Below are 13957 nucleotides of genomic sequence, written 5' to 3'. Positions count from 1 at the left end.
AAAAAAGAGGGAAAATGTTGGGTAGAAAGGGGTTTGCTTAAGTTAAACCCTGATTTTTGAATCAACCTTGAAATTGAATTGAAATATACTTGAAAAGAAAGCATGTTGATATGTAACCGAGGCTAGATCTGAGAATGAAAATGTCTTATACCTTGATGATGCAGATGCTTCTTTGAAGATGATCACAAATGTTGATGCAATAGCATGACTCCACGAAAGACCTAAAATGAAATCATAAAAGACATGCTTGCATGAAGGTTTCTACAATGAAGAATAGGGTGGGATGAAATACCTTGAATGCTTGAATTGAATTGCTTCCTTGTTCTATATGCAGTTCATTCATGTTACGTGATTCATTGTCCTTACCCCAAATGAGGGAGGATACCTTTCTTATATATCTCTCCTAAGCATTTTGAGGTGCAAAACTTGGAGTAGGCTGACACATGAAAATATTTCTCGCTTAACCAAGCTAACCATTAAGTGATTTGAATTTGGACCCAAATACTGGGGAACAAGGCGCCATGATTGGTTCGCTCCTACTCTTGAGTTGCCCTAGGCACCTTTCTCCCTCTAATGTGGCCTCAAATAGGGACTCAAGGTCCAAAATGGGAAGGAGAAGCCAAAATGAGATGTGGAATCAAGATGGGATGAATGAGACTAGATGCAACATGCAAGACATACTGGCCTAGTTGAGCAATAATTTGCATAAGGATGTAATTTACAACGCTACAATTAGATTTAAAAACCTAATATGAAAGGAAAATGCAAATTTTAAAATAAAAAATTCAATTTCACAACCATGAAAAATATCCTAGATCATTTCCACTCCTTTACATACTATTTACTAACTTCCAAACAAAATGCACTATCTTCAATACTAATAAATTTGAAACAACCTAGTTGAAGTAGGGGAAGGGTACCAATAGTCGTTATAGCTAACTTTGCGCACCCTAAGCTCCTAAATGGTACATTGGATTTTGATGATTTTTTCTTGGTTGCCTTCATATGTGACTTAAGTTCTTATAGCTTTGACTTCTAGGTAGTTATGACAAACATTGTGTGACTCATTATGCATGCAAGGGTAAAAAAGTGGTAATTTTGAGTTGACATCCCATACATATTCCCTATTGCCCTGTCAATCATTCGCTTTGACCACCACAAAATTTGCACAATTGATCTAATATTTATGCACAATTGACCCAATAATAGTGTGCTACTGGTACCAATAAAGTTGCACAATTGATCTAATTACTAAGTTTTTTTTCCAGCTATTGGGTACACTAATGCGTGGCTATAGACCCACTAGATAATCTTTTAATGAGCTTTTATTTTTCTAACTACTAGATATACTAACGCATGACTAATGACCCACTAGATAATTATTTAGTGAACTTTTAATTAGCAAAGCCAATAAAATATAATCTTAACATAAGTGGTAACTTAGCTCCTTCCCTAGATGAAAAGCTTAAAGAGGATGGGTGAATGGTCATTATACTACAAATTTATAGCATGATGATAAATGACCCGAAAAAAGATGGTCTTTGGATTTATATTGTAGAAAAGAAATTAGAGGGCGTTGGACTTTCAGCTTGTCGAAGTTCTTTGGAAGATACGGACTTTCCAACTAACAATATTCATATTTACAGAACTCGTCAGCAATCATCTCTACAGAAAAGTCGTTTGCTTTTCCCGCTGGTTTAGACGAATAAAACAATCAATGTTGCTATGAAAAATTAGAGCCATAGCAACCATGGCACGTTGGTTCGACAGACAGTCGACTGCTTCACGGGCCTACGGACCTGATAATACTGATATGTAAGAATCCTTGGTTTCTACATTACTTTTCCATTTATCGAGGTTTTCATGCACGAATTTTTGGTAAATGCTTTTTGGTTTTCCAGCCACTTGTAAATTTAAACCTAAATTTTCAACACCCAAAATCTCAAATGTCCGATGTCACACCATTTTTCTGCAACCTAAAGTAAATTATCATCTACCTTAAATTTGAATCATACGTATATTTAGGATAGCTTAGTATAGAGCGCACGGGAATTTCGGTAACACCGTTGTATTGAATTTATTCGATATCTGCTATTTGGATTTCTTTTAGTTTGACAGTCAGTGAAAAGCCTTTTAGTTTGATTTTGCTAGTGCATTTGGCTGTATTATCTGGTAATTGGGAACTTGAAATTTGTAAGCAGAAGAAACAGCGTATTTTATGAATATGTTTTGTGCTGCCATCCATTCACGTCCCAGTTCAAATTCTGGCCTAGGGTTTATTACTACATCTAGATTTAGAATGTATGAGCATTTTTTAAGAGACGAACTTCATGTTGGTTGATCGGGTTTGGGAATTTGCAAAATAAGAAATGTTGGTACTTCTTCTAAGCAATTTGATATGAATTTCATTTCGAATGGAAAGTTAAAAATGCTATTTTGTCAACGGATCTTTAGTTTGTTGGTGAAGTTGAATGGTTCTTAATGAGCTCACTAAGGATCAAGTCTTGCTGAGGGCATGGCTCCAACATCACAAGGGATGAGGCCGGGATTGTGGTCAGGTGAATTTGGTGGAATGGATACCCTTCAGCCCTTGGCTTTTAGCCGAAGAGGTTTCAGCCTAAAGGCTTGTGCTCCCACATCGGGTAGCTAAAAAAGACTTTGTGGATGGAAAATCCTCCATAATAAAAAAAAGCTATTTTGGATATCTCTTAAGATAATCTCAAAATAAACTGGCAGATTGTTGATGGTTTTTGTCCGCCATTTTTTCGTAGAAGTTAGGATTTATTTGTAAGTTGTAGTAGTGGACATCGATATGTAATAATATTTCTATATTATGCAAGTGAAACATATATTCAAGGAACCATTAGTAGCAAGTCATACAATAATAGAAATTAGAGTATGACAATGGAAGAACACATCCAAATAATATATATTGATTCATTTTATGCTATGTTATCTGGTTCTTCCCTGCAGGCCCGGGTTTTGGGCTTGGTTTGGCCTGGGTACTGGTCCACTCTTGGTACGTACCTAGGTTTGCACAGGGTACTGCCCAGGCACTCGGGCAGTATCCTGGGTGAACCTAGAAACGTATCTGCAGCCCAGGCCACCCAAAAAGCATTAGGTTCTAGAAATAAACAAAAGCTTAAGGTAATTACAAGCTGCCTTGCCTTTCTATTATGCTTGTATAAGGTCATCTTTAAGCCTGATGGTATATTTAAGTAAATTATACTCGTTAAAAGAAAGAAATTGAAGTATTGTTATAAACTTGTCCACAATAATTGGTCCTTATTCCATCCATTGGTACAACCCTAGTATGGGTTTACCAATAAAGAAGGATAAGCAACTTGCAATATTGAAAATGACAATGGAGAAAACAAAATAGAATGACTAGAATTCAAAGTGATACAATTGCCTTGTAGGCAATCATGTCAAACTCTTTGAGTGATAAGTTGCTGGTCTTGGTATAACAAATTTACAATTTTTGAATACACACATACACACATATACACACATGCACGTATATATGTATATATACATATATACACACATGCATGTATATATGTATGTGTATATATCATAGAAATGGGACTCGGACTCGGCAAGGGTGACTCGACTCGGGACTCGGGACTTAGATCAGCCATGACTCGGCAAAGTGAAAAACCCAAGAAATTTAGTGATTTTTAAGGATTTAAAACTTGTTTCATGCACCCTTTATTAAACAAACCTTAAATACACAATAACATCATCAAATAGAAGTTAATTTGATCACATACACAAGTATACATCGATCACATTAGTATAAACGCAAATTGTAGCTGAAGGAAATAGCAACCAATAACCATAGATATATAAATAGTGTCAAATGTAAAAATATTACAAAACTCATGGAATATGAAATCCATGACATTAAAATTCAAATGTTCCAGTTCCACACATATATCAAAAGTAAAACAACTACAAGTCTATGGCTTAGAGGAGCCCAGGTCCTTCCTACGAAGGCATCTAAGGTAGGTCTTGGATGCGTCAACAGCCATATTCTCTGCCCGTGTCTCCATTCTACCCTCACCAACATCAGCTATGTCTGGCTCTAGCTCTGGCTCTGGCTTTGGCTCTGCTCGCGCTCCAACCTCCTCCTCTGCCATGGCTACAACCTCAGCCTCTCTATCTACCTGGTCGATCCAATCTAAGTCCTCATCACTAAAGATAGGATCTGTAGCCTCACTGATCCACTCAGATTCTGGATCAACCTCCTCTAGCGTGATCGGGGTGCTGTCATGGTCCATAACTCATGGTCCATAACCTATTTCTGTCTAAGACGAATGTTGTAATGAACAAAGACTAGATCATTCAACCTCTCCACAGATAGTCTATTACGCCTCTTGGAGTGTATGTGCTCAAACATACTCCAATTGCGCTCACAACCGGAAGCACTGCATGGCTGGCTCAAAATACGAATGGCTACCCGTTGAAGATTTGGTGTTTTAGGACCAAACATCTGCCACCACCTATCTAAGAAGAGAAAAAGGAAAAAAAATCAGCCTCATTTAATAATTAATAACAAATTGAATAACATATAATTAAAATTATGCTCTTAATTTCTTAAAATATACATTTTACCTGGCTGCATTTTTGTCTGATTTTCTTTGCAAAGCTGATGAGAGAAGACCTCCCCTTCTGCATTAGAAAAGGCCTCTAGCTCCTGGATTATACTACTGCTATGACCAGGTGACATTTGCTCTATCACTGAGTAGAGCCCACTAAGAACCTCCTCATCCGCCTTGAAATCAGGGCGGAAATTGAATGCTGGATTGAGCTAATAAGTAGCTGCATGAAGGGGCCTGTGAAGCTGGGCCTGTCATCTCCTGTCAATGATATCCCAAATGGGACGATAGTTACTCTCATGCCCTTCATAGGCAGATCTGATGCCCTCCTTGGTCCTATCCATGCCCTCGTATATGTAGCCTATTGCGGGCTTCTCCCCGTCAACAACACGTAGGAGAACTACCAAGGGCTCAATGAACTGCAAATATTGTGAAATGTTATCTAATATCAGTTAATGTAAGTGTGAAATTGTGAATGAAAATAAGCAAATAAAAGAAAAATACGAATAAAAATAAAATGTTAAAAGTTAAAACATAATGTAGAATGCTTAAAATTTTTACCTTCACAATCTCACCACAAGGGGTCCCAAAAGCCTGGCTCATAAAAAATGTAATCTGCGGCATCAACTCCTGCAGCACTCGTAGCATAGGATGAGGAAGTCCACTCCTCACCAACAAACATACGTCTCAAAGCTGCCTTACTCCGAATCAAGGATTGCAGTGTGATGAAGTTAGTGGCAAATCTAGTGATTCCAGGACGAGCCAACTCCTTCTGCCCCGTGTATTGCCTCATTAAGTTAAGGACCCATGCATGATTGTATACAAATTTGCAAATATTTTTTGCCTTCTCTACACATGTCCTGATCCATGCAATCTTACCAATGTCCTCCAACATGAGGTCAATGCAATGGGCAGCACATGGAGACCAAAATATAGATGGGTGCCTCTCCATCAAAAGTTTACTTGCAGCAACATAATTTGCTGCATTATCGGTCACCACTTGTACTACATTCTCCTCACCCACTTCATATATGACCTCCTATATAACCTCACGTAGGTAAGTGGCATTTTTAGAATGTGCGGAAGCGTCAATGGACTTCATGAACATGGTGCCACCTGAAATTTGAAAACAAAGCAAAATCAGTGATCAATGATCATTCAATAAATCTCAAATAAAAAATAAAATACAAATCATTAAATAAAATTCAAGTTATTCAATCACCTGTAGAAGAAACAAGAAAATTTAGGAGCGTTCGATTTCTCCTAACAGTCCAACCATCGGTCATGATGGTGCAACCCTTCTTCCATATTTTTTGCTGATCCTCTAATGTGGCTTTTACATCAGCCACTGATTCTATCAAAATTGGGCCACTTAATTCGGAATCAAAAGGGGCTTTGAAACCCGCCCCACAAATAGCGATGGCATCAACCATGCTCTGCCAATAAGGAGACCTATCGCAAATAAATTAAATAAGATAAGTATAAATATTAGACAAAACAAACTAAAAATATTAATAACTTAAAAACTTAAAACAATCAAATAAAAACTAAAAGGAATTACCTGGCTGCGAAGAATGGAATATTGCAGTAAAACCAAAATCTTCCAATTGTACCTTTAGCCTTATTGTGTACCTCTTTGTTCCAACCCATGCTCTCAAGTGAAGGTTGGGCACTGGGAGTAGTGCGTGGCTCAAAATATGAATCCATCCTAGATTTATGAACTCTAGAACCAATGGTTGCATTGATACTCTCACTAGCACTGGCATTACCGACAACATAAGCACTAGCACTGGCACTACCGACAACATAAGCACTAGCACTAGCACTCCCACTAGGACAATATGGAGTCATGGAAGAGGCCTCTCCAACACAACCAATGCTAGCTTGAGCCAACTCCTCCCTTTGCCTCTTCTTTATTTCTTTTCGAGTCTCAAATGTCTCTAATAGCACTTGGCACTCACGAATAGCCTTAGTTAATGCTAGTGTGCAAGGCTCTGCATCATGGCCACGTATGCCGGCAAGGTGGTATTTCAATCTATTTATGCCTCCATGAAAGATTGTTTTGCAAAATTTACATTTTGCCTCTCCTCTTTTTTGCCCAGGAAAAGGTTCTGTATATTTCCAAGCTGGATCTTTTCTACTCGGGATTTTTCTACGAGGAGTGGAACTAGACATTGTTTTCAAAAGTTGAAGGTTGCTGGAATAAGACACAATTACAAAAAAAATGAATATTTGTCCATTGTTAAACTATAAATTAATACAAAAAAAAAATATAATAGCATTGTTTTGATTTTGATACAAAAATAAATGTAATAGAATTTGTATTCATTTTTTTTCTAAGTTATTGGTACATCAGATTTTTCCCCCAAATCCATGTACGATACGTATCTGATTCAGATTCGACTTAGAATCCCTGTGGATTCGGACAGGGTTATGATTTTTTCCTCTTGAAACGAATCCGCGTTTTGAGCCACGAATCTAGACGTATCGGGTCGTTTAAACCCTGAAATGAAAGTTAAAAATGCATGTCTTCTGTGGAGCACAGAGGAAACCACGCACGACGCAGAGTGAAAACGGCAGGCAAAGAGGAATCCACGAGCATAGACGCATAGTGAAAACCATTCTTTCGACCCGCGACGACATAGAGGAGGTGCGACGACATTCCTTCGACCAACGACGACAGAGAGCAGGCAAGGTATGAAAAAAAAAAATTAGTTATTTTCTATAGTTTTGACTTTTGTTTGTTTATATTTAAAAATTAAAATCATATTTGTCTATTAAAATCATATTTTTATTTGTTTGTTTTTATTTAAAATCATATTGTAAAACTATTTTCATATTTAAATATATATAAAATTATTTTGCTAGTTAAAATATTCATATTTAAAATAATATGATTTGTATTATTATTATTTTAAATATGAATATTTTAACTAGTAAAATAGTTTTATATATATTTAAATATGAAATAAGTTTTACAATATGATTTTAAATAAAAACATGATTTTAATAGACAAATATGATTTTAATTTTGATTTGTATTATTATTATTTTAAATATGAATATTTTAATTATTGTGTAATTTAGAAGTTCGTAAATATTTAAATGTTGTTATAGGTTACTTTCATAATTATAATAATTTCTCTTTCATTTTAAATTAAATTTAAATATTTATCATTTATAATCTATTGTTTAATTATTTAGGATTCTAAATTTAATTTTTGTTTCTACTTTTTAGGCTGCATATATGTATATATTTATGATTTTTATATCTTTTTGTACGGATGTACCGAAAGGTACCCAAACCCCCCCCCAAAAAATTGCCATACCGACATACTGTACCCACGTACCCATACCGGCAACTTAGTTTTTTTTCAAAGAAATTAGCAAATCTACCATGTAGATTGTTTTTTTCATTTCAAAACATAAAAAAATCAGCAAACCCTACAATGTACATTTTTTTTTTCAAACATGGAAAAAAAAATGTACATTGTAGGGTTTGCTGATTTATTTAAGTTTTGAGAAAACAAAAAAAAATCTACATGGTAGGGTTTGCTGATTTCTTTGAAAGAAATGAATACATATTATAAATTTAAAAAAAAAAAAATTGTAAATTTTGCTTATAAAACACCAAGAAAACAAAAAAAATAAAAATCTTACCTCTTATAAGAAGGTTGAAATGAAATGCAACCTCTTTCCAATCCTCTCTAACAAGCTTTTGATGCACCAAATGCAAGTATTACACTGCCACAATGTGATTTGTTGAAGAAATTTTACTCCTCCTCCTTGCTGGTTGCCCTACTATGCTCACTTCTTTTTCCTGACAACTCACTCTTCTCCTCCTATTTTTTCAATAGAATGAAATGAGATGCCTTTTACAACATAGAATCAAATATAAATGAAAAAAAAAGCAAGTAAAACCATTGTTTAACGTGTTTTTATTTTACTTTTTCGGTATTTTCTGCCGACTGAGTCATGGACTTGGGACTCGCCGGGTCCGAGCCAAGTCACCTAGTCATGTGACTCGCCATGACTCGGCCAAAACTCGGCGAGTCCGGGTCACTCGGCCTAGGACTCGCCAAGGGTCACTCGGCCCGTGACTAGCCGAGTTTTGGCAAGTCATGGCGAGTCACGGAACTCTGGTATATATATATATATATATCAGTGTGTGTGTGTGTGTGTGTGTGTATGTGTGTGTGTATATATATATATATATACACATACATGCGTGTGTGTGTATACATATACATATACATATACATATACTCTATACATATACATATACATATACATATACAAACATATATATGTATGTGTGTATATACGTATGCATATATGTGTGTGTATGCTGCATCCATACCCAAGGAATTTTTTTGCTGTACTGGGTTAAGGTTCTTGTACCCGAACTTAGACCCAAATCAACAACTTAGATTTTGTGAAGTAATATATGCATGTAAATTGTAAATATGCATATATAAATATGATTAAATTATAATATTAATATTAATCTTTACATAAACTAAAATATTATAATATAAATAAACTATAAATATCTATACATAAACTAAAGTAGAACATATATGATAATATATATAGAGCTAATATTATAAATGTGGCATCATAATGTAGACAAAGTAAATATCTAAAGGGCATTGCAATATTTTAAAAGTTAAACAATCCATATTACAAATATAATTATATAAATATATCACTCAGGAGTATATATCAAAAGCTACTTCAAACATCCAAAGGGCCCTGGAATGTATCCAGCTGTTGGAATTGTGAGTCATTGAGTAATAACTTATTCCTAAATGTTAAGTTATTGATTGTTTTCTGCAGATGAGTTCCTTGATTGTTTGCTGCCCTAATTTTATTCCTTGTTTTCTATTGTTGCAAGTTGTTCAACACATGAAATGCCTTTTTCCTATTGTTGCAAGTTGTTAACATTAAACACATGAAATACATACACAGACTATCTGCTGAATTGCTTTCTACATACACAGACTTAGATCCATGGGAGATTACTTCTGGCTGTGACAAATGTTTGTACTTAGCTCTTTGATCTTCTAAGAGGATTGCTTTGTTAGTTCTAGTTCAATTCTATCATTGTTGGTACTTTGAGATTAGCTCGCTCCTTCCCATTGGCATCTTTATAGGTCAACTACCTCCTTTTATGTATTCCTTTGATGCTCCTCCTTGGCTCCTCCTTTTGAAGGAGACCATCACAAGAGCTACTAGAAGGGACATTTTACAAGCAATACTTCCAATTTCCAAGTCACCTGGACCTCCCCTCATGTGCCATTTAGCTTGAAGCTTTCTTTTTATGTTGAACATTTCTTATAGGTGGAGGATGATATTTTATGTTGTCCTCACTATCTCCAACATCATTGGTCACATGGCTTGAGGTTTCCCCTTGGCTGAATGAGGGCGTGTTTCCACTAGCTTCAAGTCTAGACAAACTACCATTTTCCTTGACCTAATTAGATCTGTTGTCTTTGCTTGCTCTAGGAGGTGAAGTTTGAGGAGTATTTCATCTCCAGATGCCCCATTTACCATGAGATCCAAGGGAGATACTATTGCCTCTACAAGAACTCAGGTAACAATCTCTCTATTTCAGATATCAGAATGGTCATGATTAAAAATGGATCATTAGAAAAAATGAAAACCAAAGGGGTATCCATTGCAGAAAGAATTAATGAAGTTGATCCATGGGGCAGTTCAATGTTAAGGTGATCCCAGCCAACTCATACATTGTCTCCTTCCCTTGGAGTGCTAGATCCAACAGTGCTTGGTGCCTGTGAGATTTTGCCAAGATCAAGAGCTCAATGAAATGTAAAAAATAGAGACACAATATAGGACAAGAATAAACTGTATTCTCATCAATAGAAAATGATCAATAATAATAATTACATACAATGTAGATGAGCTTGCTTATATAGGCAAGGCTAGGGATATGTGAGCACACAAACATGACATGTGGCTCAATAAGAAACAAGGGTAGGTAGGAGAAATAATATAATAGTCCACATGGGGTGGATCACCCACTGAATGTGGAGTGTAACAGCAAAATAAGACCACAAAAGGTGGAATTTCTCCTACACACACTATCCCAATGTGGCACAAACACCCAAGTGTCTCATACCCAAACTACTATGAAATGCATTTCCTAAGTAAACTTAAGTAAAGTGTAATAATATCCATGATGAATAATTATTTACACCAACACCCCCCGTTAAGTGCAACTTAGGGGAATGCACTTAAGTCTACAATGCAACTAAGCAATGCAAGATGGGTCCCGGCTACTAGGCCATGTTAGGTACCCATGTACAAATGCAAATGCATGCAAACCAATGCAATGAAAACTCTCACAAAGTGGGGAAAGAGAGAAAAACCCAATGGGAAAAAACCCTCCCCCAAAAGAGAGATGAAAAACATACAAGAGAACTCTCATAGAAGAATGTGAAGGACAAAACCCCATGTGAGGAAAAAGTCCCCCCCATATGAGAGAAGAAGAGAAGCTAGGAAGCTCCCCCTCAATGTGGAATCTGCACCAATGATAGAAGCTCGATGTATGAAGAAACTGCTCCACGAACGTCGAACAACATTCCTCCCCTTAGGAAGAAACAAAACCAAAGGTGTATCCATGAAGTCTCTCCAATCATGAAGGGAAGATGTATGAAGAAAACTCATGATGAAAGGAATCTCTGAAAACTGCTCAAGTGTCCCCATGTCGATGTTGAAAGATACCCCCTCCAAAGGTGGTAAACTGTGCCACACTGCTGAAAAAGGCACTCCAAGATCTAGTGGAGATGGATGTAGAACATGTCCCAAAGACTCACATGTCTCCTCAAAACATAAAGAGACCTCCTCCAACTGCTGTACATAAGTATCCACAATCATGTCAACCTCTAAAGAATGATTATGTAGAGAATGAACAAGAGGGTCAGAGTGTGCCCTCGCAACAATCGAAGAAGGATCACCTTCATCAAAGAGAAGATGAATGTCATCAATGATGTCTCCCAAATCTGCAATGTAGGATTCCATAAACAAACCTGCAATATCTGTCAAGTAATCATCTCATGAATCTGAAGCTGGAAGACAATGAATATCCTGCTGCACTGAATCACATGAAGGCAAAACTGTCGCACTATCCGCATCATCAGGTGCAATAGGTGATGTGATATCAATGAGGAGATGGAATACAAGGCTCAAGAATGGGGTCACATGTGAGAATCCCCATGTTCAAGTGCCCAAAGTTCTCCTCAAAATCTGAACCATCACAAGAAGTGTGATCATCATGTATAGAATCATCAAATGTGAAATCATCATCATCAACAAAATCTGAAAAGGAGATGCATGATCAACCACCCCAGTCGCAATGATAGCTCTAGTCTCCAAGTCTCTAATGAAAACTGAGTCAGGTGTGAACTCCACAACTCTCTTAGTTGCACCATGTGTGATTTAATAGATAGAAAGGAGATTGTTTGTCAAGTGGGGTACACACAACACATCATTGAAGGAGTTATCCCCAATGTCAATAGATCCTTTCCCAATCACATCCATGTATGTATGATTGCCCATCAAAATCTGTGGCATGGTGCAAGGCTCAAATGTAGAGAACATAGACTGCGAAGATGCCATATGATGAGAAGCCCCTGAATCTAGAAGCCATCTCTCTAAATCATGACTGATAGTAGCACATAGAGCTTTTCCTTTTCTTGTTCCAAAAGAGTGAGTCTTCCCACTTGTAGAAGCCATGAATGCTTGCCCTTTTCCTTTTGAATGTGAGGAAGTGGAAGTTGATGAATCATCCTTCTTGTAGACTTTAGGCAAATCAATGTTATGCTTTTTGATGATATGTGTAAGCTCATCAATCTTCTTAGAATGGCAACGATGCTCCTCATGACTAATCTTTTTACAATAAGCACAAGTAGGTCTCTCCCTCTTTGGTGAATTATCTCTCTTGGAAGAGGATGAATCTCCTTGTTGTGGAGAAGATGGTGCTTTTTCTTTAGGCTTTGATTGCCATTTCTTCTTGTTTGAGTTGTCCTTTCCTTGATTTCCTTTGTTCCCTTGATTTGCCACTAATGCTTGAGACTTAGAAGCCTTAAGAATGCCCATGCTTATCAACTTAGTTTGTTCCATCATCAACATTTCATTGAAAGCATCAAATGTAGGCATTTTGTAGCTTGAACCCATTGTCATCCTATGGGTTTGGAAACTAGAAATAAATGCTGCATATTCTTGTGGAAGCTTGCCTATCAAGTTGAATATCAATTGAGTATCCTTCTTATCAATGCCACAATCTTTGAGTTGTGCCCTCAACTCATTTGCCTTAGTGACATAATCTTGTATAGTATCAAAGTTCTTGGGATCTAACATGGTGAGATCACTATCAATTTGATATCCTCAAATCTCATCAACTTGACCATACAAGTCTTGAAACTTTTGCCAAGCATCCTTGATTAGAGTACATTTCTCAATATGAAAAATGAGATCCTTTGATACATACTTTCTTAAGATACCAATTGCCATGATATTTTTAGTGAGCCAATCCAAGTGACCAACTGGATCAACCTTAGGATCAGCGGGAGCAACAATAGTTCCATCAATGTAATGAGTGAGTCCTTTTTCCATAAGTTTACTCCATGCATCAATTTTCCAAGTAGCATAATTATGAGGAGTTAAGAGAGGAAACTTAGAAGAACCCATAGCAGCAAAAAGGAAGAAACACAAGAGCACAAAAGCACAAGAGACACCCCCCCAAATTAATTCAATCAAAGTACCCCCCCAAAAATGATGATTTTGACACTTTATATGTAGTGCGTGTACAATAGGCCACTTGCAAACAATGGCAAGGTGGACTTCAGATTTTGTTTTATAACTGCCCCAATAGGCTGAGAACTACAAAGCAAAAGATTAGAAGATAGATTTATGCAATACAAATGCCAAATTGGCCAAATAAGACCATATGATGAAAGTACAATTTTTACCCACAACTGCTGCAAACTGATAGCATATTTTGAGAGTAGACAAAAAATAACGCACTTTCAAAAAAAACGGCAACTGAAAAGGAGTTCGTATGAGCCCGAACGGAGACCTGGAAGTTGCAGAAACGGGGATTGGACAGGTATAGTCACCAAAAATTGAGAATTCTGAAAAATCTGTCCATCAAAATTAGAAAATAATTCCACCACGTGAAAGTACACGAAATTCTAGCCCATTTCAAAAAAAATTGCACCAAAAAAGGAGCAAAAATGAGCAAGTTATGGCCATTTGAAGTTGAATTGCAAAATCAAAAAGCTCAATGAGAGGCGCCTGCAAAATTTTTGAAAAATGCTGATGTGGCGCTGACG

The 13957-nt window shown here is 36.7% G+C and overlaps 1 protein-coding gene across 1 annotated transcript in view; it reads left to right on the top strand.

Moving 5' to 3' along the window:
- Positions 1 to 1529: 1529 nt before the first annotated feature.
- Positions 1530 to 13957, top strand: part of LOC131052340 (protein FIP1) — a 327777-nt gene continuing 315349 nt past the window's right edge. Inside the window, exon 1 of the mRNA XM_057986981.2 lies at positions 1530 to 1815. Within this exon, the coding sequence (XP_057842964.1) occupies positions 1751 to 1815 (65 nt within the window). The 5' untranslated portion in view covers positions 1530 to 1750. The remainder of the gene's footprint in view (positions 1816 to 13957) is intronic.

Source organism: Cryptomeria japonica, chromosome 2 (genome assembly GCF_030272615.1).
Source record: "Cryptomeria japonica chromosome 2, Sugi_1.0, whole genome shotgun sequence".
NCBI classification, from domain to species: Eukaryota; Viridiplantae; Streptophyta; class Pinopsida; order Cupressales; family Cupressaceae; genus Cryptomeria; species Cryptomeria japonica.
Note: the sequence above shows the minus strand (reverse complement) of the source record. Positions and strands in the feature narration are given on the sequence as shown.